The 17,781-nt window shown below is 42.6% G+C and overlaps 1 protein-coding gene across 8 annotated transcripts in view; it reads right to left on the bottom strand.

Annotated features, from left to right (window-relative positions):
- Window positions 1–17,781, bottom strand: part of npas3 (neuronal PAS domain protein 3) — a 324,742-nt gene that overhangs the window by 39,816 nt on the left and 267,145 nt on the right. For all 8 annotated transcript variants that reach the window (XM_074661224.1, XM_074661223.1, XM_074661226.1 and 5 more), the window contains one exon: window positions 13,280–13,460. In XM_074661224.1, the coding sequence (XP_074517325.1) occupies window positions 13,280–13,460 (181 nt within the window). The remainder of the gene's footprint in view (window positions 1–13,279; window positions 13,461–17,781) is intronic.

Genomic DNA, 17,781 nt, shown 5'->3' on the forward strand with positions numbered 1-17,781 from the left:
ACAAACAGCACAAATATCAGATTTCCCGCAGAGAGGACGGTTGCCTAAACGCAGCGTCCAGCGGCTCCTCGAGTGGCATTTACTCTGAAAACAGCTCAAACACAGGACAAACACTGAATCCATCACATGACAACACTCGCTGCTCTCAGGCTGCTTTTACTCAAATACAACAGGATGCTGGTCTCTCACCCTCTCTGTCTACAGTCAGCTATATATATATACATATATATGCTCAAATCACAACATGGGTAAAGGGGAGACTCGTGGGTACCGATAGATCCCATTTTCATTCACATATCTGGAGGTCAGAGGTCAAAATTTAGTGTAGGTTTGGAGCGTTATTTAACCTCCTTCATGACAAGCTAGTATGACATGGTTGGTACCGATGGATTCATCAGGTTTTGAACCCCAAATAAACAGATTGTGTTGTGATTTAATATCAATAAACAGATCAAAAAGATGCCGAAATAACTACATAATGATGCTGATTAGTAAAAAGTCTGACTTCATGCTTTGTCAGGTCTGTTACCATGACGACAAGCAGACAACTTTTAGAATGCTTGTTTTCTGAATGGAGTCTGGATGGGTCAGTGCCGGGCTACGCAGCTGCTCCATCAACACTCAACATGACGTCATCTAGAGGCGTTGTTGTTTCTACACACAGTTTGGTCCGCTCTCTGTACAGATGTGATGGACTATCGTAGCTCTGGGTGACCACAGACACATACTAGATTTACTTATCCTCCATTTATCGTTCATCAACGTCAGGACGTCGGTGACGACAGGAGGAGGATCTGAACGTTGAGAGGCTTTCACCACACAGCGTTACGTGAATTTCTAACTCGAGTTGAAATATTTGAACTCTCACGAATACGCCCGGCGCAAATTCACGTCTATTCGCCTCTTTGCAGGAACATTGTATGTAGTCGCACCGCGCAAAAAGTTTGCTTTGCTCATGGTGTGAACACACCAAATGAATTTGATTCAATTCAAACTTTTAAACAGAGTTGCTTCAGTTGGCTTTCAGACTTGAATCAGTCCACCATCAACACCTCCCTTCTCTCTCTCTGTTAGATTTAATTTCATCTCCACACTCGTCTCTTTCTTCCTTTGTGTCTCCTCGTCCTTCTGTCTTTATTTCCTCTCCTTTAATTTCTCTCTCTCTCTCTCTTCCTCCCTCTGTTCGTGTTTGGCCAGACGACAGCGGCGTCCCCAGATAAAAGACAAGAAAGGGAGGTAGAAGAAAAAGACGAGGAAGAAGAAGAAGAAACAGAGAGGGGCGAGAGGATAACAGAGAGAGGAGTGTGTTTGGTGTAATTGAATCCAGGCGGCGACGGTGACGGCGGCGGAGAGAGAGAGAGAGAGAGAGAGAGAGAGAGAGAGAGAGAGAGAGAGAGAGAGAGAGAGAGGACAGATGGACGGACTGAACAGATTAGCATCCGTAATCAGAGGAAGGCGTGAGGAGGAATAGACGCGGCGGCCGTGTTCATCGAGCTGCTAACTGGTTTTAACAAACACGTCTGTGAAGAGAGCTGCTCCGGCTTCTGATGAACACAGACGACGACTTATTGTCTCTGATCTGATGAAGCAGACGTGTGTCGCTCTACATGCTAACGCGCTAACAGAAGAACGTCTACCGACGGATCTGATCTGATTCTAACATCACAACATCTGCTGGAGGTCAACAGGCAAACCTCAGTCACAAGTTTGCTCATTTTAGACGGTATTTTTTTCAAACGTTCTTAGAAAAACCCGTTATATTCCTCAAAGAACGGGGTTGAAAAGTCATTTTGGTATTACCAAAACTGTCATGCAGAGCCGACAGTAAATGTTCTGGGTTTTACTACTACACTCAGAAGTGATTCAGTGTGTGGAGTTACGAGGTTTTCACGTGACGGCGGTGATGAGTGACCAGTCAGATCGCTGCGAGGCAGACTGAGGCGCACTGTGTGTGTGTGTGTGTGTGTGTGTGTGTGTGTGACCCCGGCCAGCCTCTGCAGAGTGGTGACCTTTGACCTCCTCCTGCTGCGCTGTCTGCCGCCAGCAGTTCAGCCCCGAGGACATTCACTCTCTCTCTCTCTCTCTGTTTCTCTCTTTTCTTTGTTTTCCTTCCCTCCATGCTGCTGCTGTTGTTCATCCTTCCTTCACTTCTCTCTCTGTCTCTCCATCGTCTCCACTTAAAACATCACTCTCTTTCTTTCTTTCTCTCTTTCTTGTTGACTTCTTTGTTTTTCCTCCTTCCCTTCCTTTCTTTACTTCATTTCTTCATCATCTCTCGCTCTCTATCTTCCTTTCGTCCCTCCTTCCTTCACTTCCTTTCCTCGTCGTCTTTACTTGAAACCTCAGTCTTTCCTCCCTCACTTCTTTTCTCTTTTCCTTTATTAATTCTTCTTTTTCCTTCCTTCCTCAAACCACAGTTTGTTCTTTCTCTACTCTCTATTTCTGCCTCTTCCCCTCCACCAGTTAACTTACAATCTGCTTCTTTTTTTCTTTCTCTCTTTCAGCAGCCTGGTTGCATGAAGAGGCGTATGAATGACGGGGCATTTAGCGTGCAATAAGAACGCCGTTCTAGCTTCTGGCGTGTCGTGTGCACGTCATGTAGTCTGTACTGACTGCAACGTAAAATCAAGCTCAGAGCTCGTGATGTAGAATAAAAAGAGAGAGACTTTTTTTACTGACATTTGTGACGTGTTTTCCGTACTTTTATTACGTTGTTTACGTACATATTGTACTTAGCGTTCGACTTATTTAAAGACCAACCATGATGTTTTTCCTAAATCTAACTAAGTTGTTTTGATGCCTCAACACATCTGCGGACGTTACCATAGCTTTGTTGCGTGGCGTACAGATGACACTTGAAAAGGCTAAAATACGTTGCATCATGTCGTGGTATTTTTACGTCTTTCTGTGAGATCTGGTTCTTTATTCATTCAGTCTCTCTCCTCTTCTGTCTTCAATCTCCTTTTCTTAAATTCACCACTGATGGAGAAGAAGCACTAAGTAAATAAGTAAAATATACTTAAAATGCAAAAAGTAAAAGTACGCATTAGGCAGAATAATATATATGATATTATAGGATTATTGATGCATTAAAGTGTTCATCACTTTAATGTTGCAGCTGGTAAAGGTGGAGATACTTTTAATGACTTTATACAATGCTGGTAGTTTAATGTATAATAATACATAATTTATTTGCTGATTAAATTTTTTATTAATAATCAGAGTCTGCAAAGTTACTTTAGTCATCAAATAAATGTATAAAAAGGTACAATATTTACCTCTAAGATGTAGTGGAGTAGAAGTACAATGTACAAGTACCTCAAAATTATACTTAAATACGGGACTTGATTAAATGTACTTAGTTTGCTCTCCTTCTTCTCTTTTAACATCCCATAACCGCCTCTTTTAAACACGTCTTCCTGTCTTCCTTCCCTCTTCTCTGAACACACACTTGTCACACACCTCTTCATCATGTTTAACACGCCGTCCTCTTTAAACTTAGTTTGACTGAGCACACACACACACACACACACACACACACACACACACACACACACACACACACACACACACTGTCCACAAATTAAAAGTTGAGTCTTGGACCTTGAGAAGTTCCCGTGTTATCGCCGCTGTGACAGACAGATAGTAAAAAGAGGAGTGCTCTAACTCGCCGTCCGGCGCCGCCCTGTCCTCTGCCGGCGTTATCTGAGCAGCTCCGTACTCCCATTGTAAACACCCCCCCCGTCCTCGTTAAGGAGCCTAATTAGAAAACTCTAATAATAATAGCCCCTGATTGGCTATTGTGTACTCTAAAGATTCCATTTAGAGCGGTGGCGGTGGCGAGCGGCGAGCGGGCAGGCAGGCGGCGGTCTAATACAATTTAACCAAACGGATAATTTTGTTTTAGTAATAATCCTCCGCCTCTGAAAAAGTTCTTTGTTTGGCTCGAGTGGTTTTATTGCTTTTCTTTAAAACACACTCATGACACTGATTTAATTAATTTGAGCACTTTTACTGAGTCCATTGTGAATAATTCTCCCCGTGAGTTTAGAGTTTAGAGGATCTGCTGCTGGGAGGGAATCATTCAGCTGCTCCGCTCCGACAAAAACACACAAACCGCCGCTTTGTCGCTGCAGAAACCCGAGATTGAGAGAGGAAATACTGACGCTAGACACCGACCGGAGGGTTTACGTCATGTTACCGCTCCTCACTACGACAACACAGATCACTGTTAACATCTGTACCAGGGCTGGGACGACACACATATCTCCCGAGTCGATATTATCATTATACTTTGGTGCCGAAGTATTGTGATTCGGTATTGCTAGGGCTGTTAATCATGTACCTGTTTTGGTTTTGTTTGCAACAGACATTTTCACACACCCACACATGCCTGCATTACTGATTACTGACTTTCCACATTTGTTTAGTTATTTATTGTTAGTTTGTTAAATAAATGCCTTTTACTTTTTTAAAACTCGTCTGGTCTCCCATTTTTGTTGCACCCTTTGAGCCGGGTTGTAACAAATGGGGGGCTCGTCCGGGATTAGAACATCCATGAGGTGAAGTAAATGTAAGTTTTTGTGTGTATTTTGCAGCCTTTGAGTGTAGAGTTTAAATCAGTTGTGGTTATTGCTGCCTGTTTAGTTGTGCTTTTGACTGGGTAACTGTTTGACCAGCTTGTAATTTTGGTTTAGAGCACCCTGACTAGGTAGTCACTGGGCAGGTTAAAAGAGCCTGCCACTTTGTTATTTACCTACAGACAAACTACAGACTGGAGGGAATATATTAAAAATTAAAAACAATATGAGACTTGTGAGATGAAGGTGGATGAAAGGAGGAGGTGAAAGAAGGCAGGAGGATGTACTACAGGAGATTAGTGTGAGAGTGAGTGTGTGCATCCCGCCATGTTTGACCTTTGCCTTCTGTCCTGGAGTCCAAGTGACATTTCAAATGCAAATACAAACACGCTTCACCACCGAACACACACACACACACACACACACACACACACACACACACACACACACACACACACACACGCACGCCCTCAGTGAGTTTGTCCTTGGGCAGCAGCCGCCACCGCCGCCGCCGGTCGCTCTAAATGACATTAAACGTAGGTGACTGTAAACTTTGGTTAATTATGATAAATGTGAGCGATTATGACGAATTATTCCCCTCCATTGTGCTAATAGCGTAATTAGCAACAATAATCAAAGACTTATGATGTTGAAATAAGGCGACGCCGCGGACAATTAGACCGCAAGGAGCTAATAATGGAGAACTTATGGTGTTTTTTCCTGGAGGGCAGAATTACTGTTACTTCCACAAGGACTCTGAAATTGGGGTGTTTTTCTAACTAATTCTTTTCCTCTGATGAGAGAAAATTGAAATAAATACTCAATTAGCTGCAAGCTTTTCTGTTGGGTAGCGTGGATGTGAATGAAATGAAGTGTCGGCAGCAGGCGGGTTGTGCTGCAGGTATGTTTGGTCAGACTGAACTGAAGTTTAACTTGAGGAAAGTAAACTGTAAATGTGATCTTATACTAGCTGGTATTGGAGTGTTTAGAGTGTTGAAGCCTGAAGGTAAAACACGTCGTTAGAGCAGCGACGAACAAAGTCTGAGTTTAGATGATACGGGGACACAAAAGGACATGAAGGATAAAACCTCATATTATCTCCCGTCACTTCTCTGTCAGAGGTGTCATCATCGTGTGGTCATGCCGTTTTGAGGAAGGAGAGGGTTTTTTGAAATCTCGCCCGCTTGCTGTGTTCAAAAGTCACTTTGACATCAGAGATTTTAGACTCAAAAAAAGGACAAAATTATCTCTGTGATGCGTTCAAGGAGCCTGTGTCATTCAAGGACTTATGGGGAAAAGCACCAAACTGATGGTGATGATATATAACCCAAAGAGTCTCACCTCAGTCCTTTAACGTCTAAAACATGGACACAGATTTCTTTGGTTCTAGAAAGAAGCATCTACTACATCGATGTATCGATTTATATTCCTACGATCCAACTACATCGATAGGAACTCGGCAAGTTGTCCTTCAAGGGAGATGTATATCGATATAAAATCGATTGTATGGATACTAAGGATTTGCACCTTGTATTTAAGGAGGACAAACATTGTATGAAAGTGTTTTTTTAGCACTTTTATTAGTAAAGAAATGTTAAATGTTACTCCGGTTCACTCTCCAGACATGTGCCAGCTCTGCCCTCTGCAGTGCGAACGCGCATCCGTGGCGTGCATGCAGATGAACGGCGCATCAGACTCCTCGCTCTCTCACCCGGTAGAGGAGCGGGTCAGCAGAGTTTCAGGCGCTATCAATGTTCAATTTTCCCTGCCTGCCAAAGTGGCGGGTGGCCTGATGATTTTATCTGCCACTGCCAACAATTTACTATTTAATAATAGTAATAATAATTTATTTAAATGCGGGTGGCGGGTGCTAATTTCAGACCCTGAAATATGAACACAGTTACTCTTTTGGTTCTAGCAAGAAGCAACAGAAAACAAGGATTTAACTACCCGCTTGGTTGTGTGCAGATATAATCTAATTGTACTTTGTTTGTTCTCAAAATATCTTAATCAAACATAATGATGTCAAAGTTTCAGTTAATGACTAAAACCTTGGAGAACCTTGAGTATGTCGGTTTTAAATGTACTGAAATACATCCAAAGAATATCAACGTTTAGCAGCTGTGTTGCAACAAAATCAGTTTTCAAAAACCTAAAGTACCTGTAGCTGTTTTCAGGTCAGGACTTCTCTTAATCAGAGCATCTGTATCAGCTCAAAAGTAAAATTATGGTCACGCTCACAATTACAAGTCACCTCCAGCGAGGAGGTCAGAGGTCAAAGTCAACAGCCAGCAGACATCAGATAGAATATCAATGACCCTGAGCTGATGATCTGTAATGAAGACGCCGGAGTGAGAGTTCTTCCTCCTCTTCACCGAGACTCTGAATTACACTCACGAGTAATAATTTTCACCCACTCACCCTTCAGCAGCGTCAGAGACGCCGCCGTCCCTCTCAGCCTCAGTTTGACTGATATTAGTCAAATTGCGTCATGTGCTTTTAAAGATGACTCTCTTTAAGTGCAAGAGGGTGTGTTGAAAGCGGCGCCGAGCTTCAAAGGGAGATCTCTCTCCGCCAAGGTCATCTCATATTTTAACTCCAATTTCAATACTTTATGAGCGTGACTGTAATTAAAAGGATAGGGTCAGCTGTCTGATATATTATGACAGAGCAGCCGGCGAGGTAAGCCCACTTATTAACTTTAGAAGTAATTCAGACTGATGAACTTTATGTGGAGATGAAGCAACTTTGTGCTCGTTTGAAGCTGCATGGCGTCCCGTGATGGGCGGGGTTTATAGTTGCATACAGGACAACTGACCATTCACTAAGGAGGTTTTCACATCAGGGACCTGAGCCCAAATCCAAGTACACTTGAACCTCTAAGTCCAATTGGTTCGATTAGTGTGAACACTGTGTACCGTACTCCGTATCTCAAGACGATTTTTATATAGAGGTCTAGACCATACTCGGTGCGACAGTGGCAAGAAAAACTCCCATTTAACGGGTAGAAACCTCGGGCAGCGCTGGGCTCTGGGTGGGCGGCCATCTGCCTCGACCGGTTGGGCATACCATACTCGGGCACGGTTCGTCGATCTGTCCACTTGAAAAGGAGGTCTCATGTGTACTCGGGTACGGTTCGCATCAGGTGTGAAAACCAACAGTACCGAAACACGAAAGTGGACCGCTATTTAGCGCGAGTAACGTTAGCAGTCAGCGAGTAGTTTTGAAAAGGCAGGCTGTTTTCAACGCCACCGTTCTCCTCCGAAATCTGCATATGGACGTATGACCCGTTCTCACTCCCAACTCGTCAAATACCACCGTTTGGTCAGCGCCCCTCGGCATCGGAGACCGACACGCGGAGGCAGCCTTTAGCAACAGTATGTGACGAACCGGGCTTTCAACTAACTCCAGTGTAAACCCCAACTGCGGCGTTATTCTACGGTATCGTCAGTCACGTGAGTTGCTAGTCAGTGAAGTTAACATCAACCACGACCGTTTCCTAAGCCTAACAAAGTGGTTTTGTTGCCTAAATCTAACTTCCTGTGGAAGTTTATTTTGAAAGGATACTATGTATGCAATGTAATGAGCGTATATTGACATGCTGTCCCTGGTCCGTCCAAAAGTAACGCTAGTGGGGTACTGACCAAGCGGCGGTATTTGTCGAGTTGGAAGTAAGAATGTGTTAGCGCACACCAATCTCATCCTTTGAACTGCACGGCCATGGGTGGTAAAGCAGGAAGGCAGACGAGACGTTCGTAGTAGGCATGATGCAAACGTTGACTCGTATGGGCTTGGGGGATCTTGTTAGTGGGTTGCGCTTTTCTACGCTGTAGCGGCAACTTAAATAAATGTCACATAGATGATGACGGAAGTGTACTCGGGTATGAAACATCTTTACTACTGTGAAAGATGAGCAGTGATTGTCCAGTGACAGATGCAGCAGCATTGGGTTTCTCCACTGCATGCACCCTGCATGAGGAACTAGTAAAAGTGTCTAAAGAGATTGGAAGGTGGTGTCCTTTTTAATCTAAAGTCAAACATTAAAGAGTAAAAACTGTCATCACTGAACGTAAACTCTGTCTCTGCAGAACCGTCAAACATGTTGGTGAACAGGCTGTTTTTACCCTCTGCATACTTTCTTGCTTTAAATTGACACTTGGCTTTTCAAGACCGATACAGTCCAACCCAGTAAATAACTAAAGCCGGGTTTCCACCAAAAAGGAACTGTCGTCTGCGTTTCCACCTCGTTCTAAAGACCTGTAAAGATCAGGCAGATTAGTCTTCTGACGTATGACAACATGACATGGGACAAGGGCTGCTTTTTGGGGGGTAAAAAAGTCCAGTAAAATGATCCCAGAACTTAATTTCGATGCAGGTCCTTACAATCGAAACGCAATGAGTTCCTCATAAGATTCTTAGTTCTGGGAGGAAAGTTCCTGCGGTTGAAACGGGGCTTGTATGTCCTCCAGATGGAGTTACCAGGTAGAGAAACACAACCAAACATCCCCCACTTTAAACCAGTATTAGCATATGGGAGGATGAAGTGGCGCCCGGAGTTTGAAACTTCACACAGAAACAAAGTCAGCAGCGATCGATCGGAGAGGAAGAGGCAGGTGATGGAGCTGGTGAGGGAGGACGGAAAGAAACAAAGACGCCTCAAGGAGGAAGAGAAGGAGGGAACAAAAACAAAAAACGATGTAAACAAATGGAAAAGCTCAGCCGGACACGTTAGCAGGCGTGGCGTCGGCCAAAGTATCGACTGGAATGAAAACTAATGACGAAGGCCGCCTGTGGAAATGCATTACTCATCGTCTGGAGGGGAGGACGCTGTGAATTTAATATTAAAGGAAAACATATAAACTAAAACAGAAGCCCGTCTTTATAGAAACACTATTTCACCAGTTCTCCCTTCAGTAGTTCACTGGTGTAATCATTGAGGGAACTTAACCCTAAATCTAATGCATAAGCAGGAGTAACGCAACATGTACACATATTTATACTCATTGTTCAAATGGGATAAGATATATGACGAGTTTATTGCATATTTTACATCACTGAACCTAAATACTTTTTATGTGTTGATGTGTTGTTTTAACAAAATGTTGGATGCTAAGTGAGGCTGGTGGTTTGACTTTTTTGTCCCCAACATTCACCTCAACAAATGGAAAAAATTAGAGAACGATTGAGGAACTTATGACCAAACCCGGGCGTATAAATACCACAACATTACACAGACATTTTGCGTGTCATTTGTACGCTCCGCAGTTAGGTTCAGGCAAGAAAACCACTCAGTTAAGGTAAGGGGAAAACGTCACGGTTGGACTTAAAATAAGTATATAAACTAAGTAAAACATATACAGAAACAACTATGGAAAACACGTCACAAACGTCAATAAAAAACACGCGACAATTGTCACTAATGTAAACACGTGGAAATCAAGAAAGACGTACTTATTGCACGCTAAACGCCTTGCGCATTATCGTGGCATTTATATGCCTTTTCGTGCGAACAGGCTGTGAGACCACTCATAGACAAGACTAACCAAACTAAACTAGAAACTGACTTTAACCAGAAATTGGTGACCACTCAATCCTCTTTATCAGCTAAACAAGAGCTGTCAACTAACTCTGATTCTACACTTTTTCCTGATTCAGAAATCATCTCAACTTTTGTCAACAAATTTTCAGACAACTTCCTGGATCTCCAGGGGACGATGGAAGAGACCGAATTGAAGGACTGAAGGTATTAAACTTGGTGATAAGAGCATTGGCAAAACTGTGTGGCTGTGAAGAAAAATGGAAATGCTACAGCTCGAGGAGAAGCGTAACTCTGCGTTCAGACAGACGATGTTAAAAAATGGAACTCCTTGATGTATTCGAATGGACCCAGTCACCAGGAAAACATGTTGGCATCGTTTTTGCAAACGCTGAATGTCGACGTTTTTGCATTTAGTCAGAGCAAGTGATCTACAGTAGTATATCAAGCGATCATAATTAAAATTACGTGGTATAAACAAACAGGACTTTCACAGAGGAGACGCTGAAACCTAAAGTAAACACTGACTTTACGCTTCTTGTAAGAAAGTTGTTGTTTATTTACGGTAGTGACGTTGTTACGTTATTATTTTAACCCAAACCACAACGTTTTTTCTAACCTTAATTAACCACATCGTTTTGTTGCCTAAACCTAGCCAACGGTTTCACAACTTTAACCACGTGGTGTTTCTGCAAGCGTTATACGAGGCTGATATGAAATGTTTTTATGAAACGTATTTTTGGTTCATTCGACGTATTCCGTGGTTTACAGAAACTCACAACGGCAAAATTTTTTCTGGCAAATGATCGCCCAGTAAAAAAGTTGAACCTGGCTCAACTGTTGCTGATAACATACATGCAGCGTCATCCGACAAGGCGCCGTGTTGGCCAATCAAGTACATGCAAGCACCACGAGCACCAGAACTCTACTGTTGACCTTGCCATTGTCGCAACAAAAGATCTAATTATTACTGTTAAATCCTTCTTCATAATATTCTAATAGTTGATCTAATCTGATTAGCATTCTGACTCATTGATCAGGGACAAACTGGACTTCAGGGATTGTATTTTATTGTCAGCTGAAACAACACGCCGACACCACCGCAGACTCTGTCGGTACGTCCAGTAAGAGAACAGAGAACACGGCACTGTGGAGACGACCAAAGAAACACAAGGTACCGATTCAATCCAGAGAGTTTGATGTCCGTCCACTCAGACAGAAAGACGTCTCACATCGTCTGTGGGAGAAATGAACCGACCGATTACCCCGGACACCTGATATAAGCCCCACCTCCTCCTGGGAGACACTCATACAGATTCATACCACCCCTCCTCCTCCTCCCTCCTTTTATTCCTCCTCTCTTTCTCCAGACAAATTAACATTAAAGAACACATACATGAATCCTAATCCTCCCTCTTCCTCTCTCTCTCCGGTCACATTATCATTGGGGATCACTCCTTCACATCCATACATGTCTGTCTGAAACCTCTCCCTCTCTCTCCCTCCCTCCCTCTCTCCCTCCCTCCCGTCTCTCTCTCTCTCTCTTCTTCTTCTTCTTTGGTCAAATTAACATTGCTAAGCACTCGTGCACATTCAAACACGTCCCTACATCCCCTGCCTCGCTTTCTTTCTTTCCATCTCTCTCTCTATACAAATTAACATGGTAGAACAAACACCTTTGTCCTCCTCCTCCCCTCCTCCCCTCCTTCCTCCTTCTTCCTTTTTTCTCTCTCTGGTCAAATTAACTTTGGGAATCACTGAGACATTCATACGAACCCCTCTTCTATTTCTTCAATGTCTTCATATCTCTCTATCTTTAGGGCACATTAGCATTGGGAAACACCCGTTATGTTTTAGATGTCTTATCTTTCTCTCCAGACATATTGACATTGACGTCCACACACATACGTCCTCGTCTCCGGTTTGGTGCATCGGGAGGCTCCGTTAGAGGTTTGCAGAAAGTCAAAGACAAAAAAAAAAAGAACAAAAAACCTCAAATGTGGAACTCCAATTAATTTAAAGCCGCCCCTCACCCATCACCAGCACCAATCAGCCAAGAATAAATCCGCGGCAGATCTAATTACCGCGCCCATCTCCGAAGACCCCGGCCGCCGCGAAGCCAATCTTCCCCTCCTTGTTTGAACAGGCTGATGAACTAAGGGACTCGATGGATATCAAGTCATTTTGTTTAATTTATAAATGGATTTTCCCCCTAATACTTAAATTATCATCAGCATGAGAGAGAGAGAGAGAGAGAGAGAGAGAGAGAGAGAGAGAAGCACAATGAAAAGGTAAAAAGTCTTGAACATGTGGTGCCGGAGAGGACGGAGGGATAAAAGGATGGAGGGATAGAAGGATGGAGGGATAGCAGACGGCAATGCAAAGAATCCCAATGAGGGATGTGTCCTTTACCAGTTTACAATGTGGCGCACTAATTATATTCAAACTTGCAGCACAGGATGCTGGGATATCAGGGAACAAGTGAAGAGAGAGGGCATCGAGGTTAGAGAGTGGAAATATCAAACTCAATGCAACGTACCCTCCATCCAAAGATGGAATAACTACTGACTAACTACTTTCGATCTTTATGCTGTTTGATCGAGCTTCATATTTAACGGACATGGCATGAGTGATATCGATCTTCTCGTCTAACTCTCGGCAAGAAAGCTAATAAGTTTACATCCCGCATACGAGGCGGTGCGCCGCGCCCGGCTCTAGGTCGGCTTGGAAAGGCTCGGGGCGAAGGTGGCTCGCTGCCGCAGATTTAAATAGCTTGTCATTTTTGCGTGTCATGATAATGCATTTTAAGTTTTTTGCGTGGCATTTTCACCACTTAGTTAGGTTTAGGAAAAATAATAATAATTCAGTCCAAACAAGCAGCCAGAAGTGCCCTAACACTCATCCTCATCTCCTTCCCGACCTGTCATCCCTCCTTTACTTTCACAACCTTTTATTTCATCCCTTCTTCTTCCACATTTCAAGCTTTCCTGAGACCATGTTCTCCTCGGCCTTCTTTCTCTTTCTCTTGTCTTCTTGGATTTTGAAAGTTAAAAGAAACAATAAATGAACCTTGTAGGCCTCATATTTGGCCCTGTGAAAAAAACAGACACATTTCCTGCAACCTTCCCTCCCTCCTTCCCTCCCTCCTTCCCTCGTTTCCTACCTGGTTCCGGCGTCTCCGAGTGCGACGACGACGACGCCGAGGACGCCCCGTCTTCGTTGACGGCTCCCTGGGACAGAGACAACCCTCGGCCCGGAGGAAGCTTCATGCCGAGCTGCTCCGCCGTCTCCACGTGATCTCCGGGGTGGATGTAGTCGAAGACGCTGCTGCCGGTCAGCTCCACCTGCACAGACAAACAAACAAAGAGAGGACAGATGTTACTCCTCCTCTAACTGCTTCTTCACTCCTTCGTTTGTTCCTCCTCCTTCTCCTCCTACTGGATTATGTTCACTAGCCACATTCATTCACACAAGTCCAGAGAGTTTAGTAGCGTAAATGGTCGAGTTATACTTGAAACATGGTTCAACAACGTCTGAAGGTTAAAGGGTTTACAGCTTTTCTGAACGGCTTCACTCAAAAGTTAAAATCCCGACGCCAGTTGTTGGAAAGTTCCCAGAGCTGTTGAATGATGCTCTTCTACTTTTTACTCTTTGTTTTATCTCATTTCCTGACCATTTTGTTCTCCCTCTTCATCTTCTACCTCATCAGAGTCTTCCTCCTCATCAAACTCTGTCCTCTATCTCATATCTTTCTTTTAGTGCTGTCAAAGTTAACGTGATAATAACGTGTTAACGCAAATTAGTTTTAACGCATTATAGCAACTTGGGATTGTTAGGTTATAGACGGCTCAGTTCTAAAGTTAGAGTGAAGATCCTGGTATCATATGAAACTAGAAAACCTGATGAATCCATCGGTACCAACCAGGTCATACTAGCTTGTCATAAAGGATGTTAAATAAACTCACGCTAAATTTTGGCGAGGAAAAACTGATGTGGCCATACTCAAAGGGGTCCCTTGACCTCTGACCTCCAGATGTGTGAACGTAAATGGGTTCTATGGGTACCCACGAGTCTCCTCTTTACAGACAATCATGTGATTAATTGCGATTAACTATTTTAATCGATTGACAGCCCTACTTTCTTTTCATCTCTCGTTTCCCTTCTTCCTCATTTGCTTGCTGTTTTTTTGCCGTACACCTCCACTTTCACGCCATCTTCCTCCTCCTCCTCTTCTAATCCAGACTTTTTGTACCCTCTTCCCCTCATGCTTCTTCCCCCTTCTCCATCCTCCTCTTCCTCCTCCTCCTCTAATCCGTCCCTCAGCGAATCAGCGGCGGCGTTTTCATTCTCATGGAAATGGAATAAATAAGCTTCTTCTTATTAAATAAATACAGAGTCCCTTCACCTTAAAGACTCTCATTAGCGGCGATAGAAGCGGATTTGTCTCCGTTAATTGGGGATGAGACGAGGGAGCGCCGCCAAAAACCACGGCGTCACGCTACACAAACGCACACACACACACACACACAAACAGATGCATGTCAAGGTTATAAACACACACACACAAACACTTTGTGTAATTAACGTGCACACTCACAATTAAGTACACGATTTTCAACGGGATCACGTGACGGATGTTGCTCGCCGTTTTAACGTGTGTTTTCATTTGTAGCGTATCAAAAACATTGTGCACATTTATTTCCACACGCTAATCTGGTTATGTACTGTATGAGTGTGTGTATGAGTGTGTGTGTGTGTGTGTGCAGGTTTTTGGGGGTCCACTGGGACAAAGGGGATTACATGGGTGTAATCCCTTTAATAAGAAATCCCTTTAAGGCAATTTAGTCCCCTCATAAAGTCTCATCTGGAGCAGAAAGTGATGATTAAGAAATGAGACTGATCACTGAATCACACACACACACACACACACACACACACACACACACACACACACACACACACAGGCACAGAGACCCCGGTGCACCATGGGAGTTAGTGTTCATGTTTACACGTTACAGTGCTAATTGGATCTACATTGTTCTTCCTCGCAATAACACGCCGACTTTTAATCAATTAAAACTTGGCAACAAACTATTTAACATAAAAGTCGGCGGTGGAGGTAATTACACAGAGATGGAATTAGGAGTTACTGCAGCAGAAAGAGCACGTTACTGGAGGTTAATATGGAGCTGACTACGGTCCAATCACGATGCAGCTGTCTGTGGGACTAACGGAACGGGTTACACTGAAGGCTGAAGTTTTAGTAACGCACATCGGTGGCGTGTTGCATCAGTTGAAGGGGGTTTAGTTACTGTCGCTAGGTCGGACAAGCTTGACAAAAAGGTTGGTTCCATTGGTTCAGGCTAGAAAGGAGAGCTTGGCCTCGCCTCACTTCGCCTCGCCTCGCCTCGCCTCGCAAAGTGTAAGATCTTAATGTTGTTGAGCTGTTATAAAATAAAAATCTGTTAAAATGTCATTAGATGTGACGGGTGAAAGCAGTTGAAGTGCCGGTTGAAGTGTAAGATCTTAATGTAGTTGAACTGTTATAAAAAAAAATCTGTTAAAATGTCATTGGATGTGACGGGTGAAAGCAGTTGAAGTGCCGGTTGAAGTGTAAGATCTTAATGTAGTTGAACTGTTATAAAAAAAAATCTGTTAAAATGTCATTGGATGTGACGGGTGAAAGCAGTTGAAGTGCCGGTTGAAGTGTAAGATCTTAATGTAGTTGAACTGTTATAAAAAAAAATCTGGTAAAATGTCATTGGATGTGACGGGTGAAAGCAGTTGAAGTGTCAGTGACATTTCCAACGATGAAGGACACAAACATCCCTCTTGCATCGATGCCTCCGTGGTAAACAGCAATATGTTTACTTGGCAAATGAAGTGACTCTGATTGAATACACTCAGTTTGTGCCAGAGTCTGTTTCTCACCAACACCATGTGTTGAAGATGTTGAAGACGTTGAAGACGTATGGCAACCTGAGAGTTTTAATCAGCCCGGAAACCTTGGCAACAGCGGCCGCTATACATCATGTTATCCTTCCAGCCTTTTACACAGAGGTTGGCCAAGTGATTTGATACCATTATAATGTTGTTTTTTTTGTCTTTATGGGACAGCAGACAGCCGGAGTGAGACGAAATACAGCCTTCAAATCCATGTAAAACTTTGGCAAATATTCTGAAGATGTTGGAAGGACACGTATGTTTTGAACTTGATTTAGAAATAGTGACTCCGTTTACAGCTATAAAATATTCACTTCGATGAGTCAATTTACTTTGGTTAAACTATGACACAAACTACACATTAAATATTTATGTTGATTTGGAGAACAAAGTGGATAAATGCAAAAAATGACCCAGTAATCTCTGGAGTGCTGCAGGGATGACGTACTTTTGTAGGCCAACCAGGAAGTTAGCATCTCCCTGGTTCCCTCCACTAAAAGCCAATGGGATCGTTCCATTGGGTTTTGGATTATTGCAGAAAATAATCTCAGTGGCAAACAAACGTTTATGATACTTACAGGTTTTGTTCAGCAAGATAATCTCCACTAATGAACTCCACTTTTAGGATTTATGAAGCGTGAATGCAATCACCAGACGTAAAAAGCTAACGTTAGGCTATAAACGAACTACACCACGGTCACATGAGCGCGAGTATAAACAATGAGAAAAACCCATTGACTTCCAAACGACGGAAAAGGAAGTGCTAAAATGCTAACTCATTTCTGGGTTTTGGGACTCATTCCTGCACCACTCCCATTACTTTCAGTCTGTGTTTGAAGTGTTTGAAGCCCAACTTGTGCTTGGAGACTACTATTAATGTATACGTAATAAATGGGGGCTCGTCCGGGATGTGTAGGATTCAGTGTTTTTGGAGCTTTATCCACACTAGGGGCTTTTTTTAAAATCGTTCTCTCGTAAGTCCTCCGATTTTGAGAAATGTGCAAAACTACATCGCTGAAGTGCTCCTTTTGAACTATTTTCTAATTTAATTAGGGCTGTCAAAGTTAACGCGATAATAACGCGTTAACGCAAATGTGTTTTAACGCCACTAATTTCTTTAATGCAATCGATGTATCGGAGGTTGTAGCGGCTCAGTTTTAAAGCTAGTGAAGTGAAGATATTGGTATCATATGAAACTAGAAAACCTAAAGAATCTGTCCACTCCCATGTTGATAAGAGTATTAAATACTTCTCCCTTTAGTTTTTTTAAGTAGTTGAGCTTAGAGACGAACACAATAAGTACACTTCAGCATTCAAAATTGAAATAAAATTAAGAAAAAATTATAAGAAATAATAATAATAATAATAATAAAAAGAAAGAATATAATAAAAAAAAGTTAAAAAAAAAATAATAATATTAATACAAAGAAAAAGAAAGTAATAATTTTAATAATAAATGAAATAAACAAATAAATTAAAAGAAAAATAAACTTCTCCCTTTAAGGTACATCTTGAACAGATAAAAAAAATGTGTGTGAATCGCGATTAACTATTTTAAATCGATTGACAGCCCTAGTTTTCATCTTTAACAATGCGTCATACAGTAAGGCTATATCATGCAAGTTAAACATATTTGTTTGTTTGTCCCTCTGAAGAATATAATAAGACTCTTCTGGTTTTTCCTTCATTGATAAATGAGTACCAATTAAAGCATTAACGCCG

Source organism: Sebastes fasciatus, chromosome 15, assembly GCF_043250625.1.
Source record: "Sebastes fasciatus isolate fSebFas1 chromosome 15, fSebFas1.pri, whole genome shotgun sequence".
NCBI lineage: Eukaryota > Metazoa > Chordata > Actinopteri > Perciformes > Sebastidae > Sebastes > Sebastes fasciatus.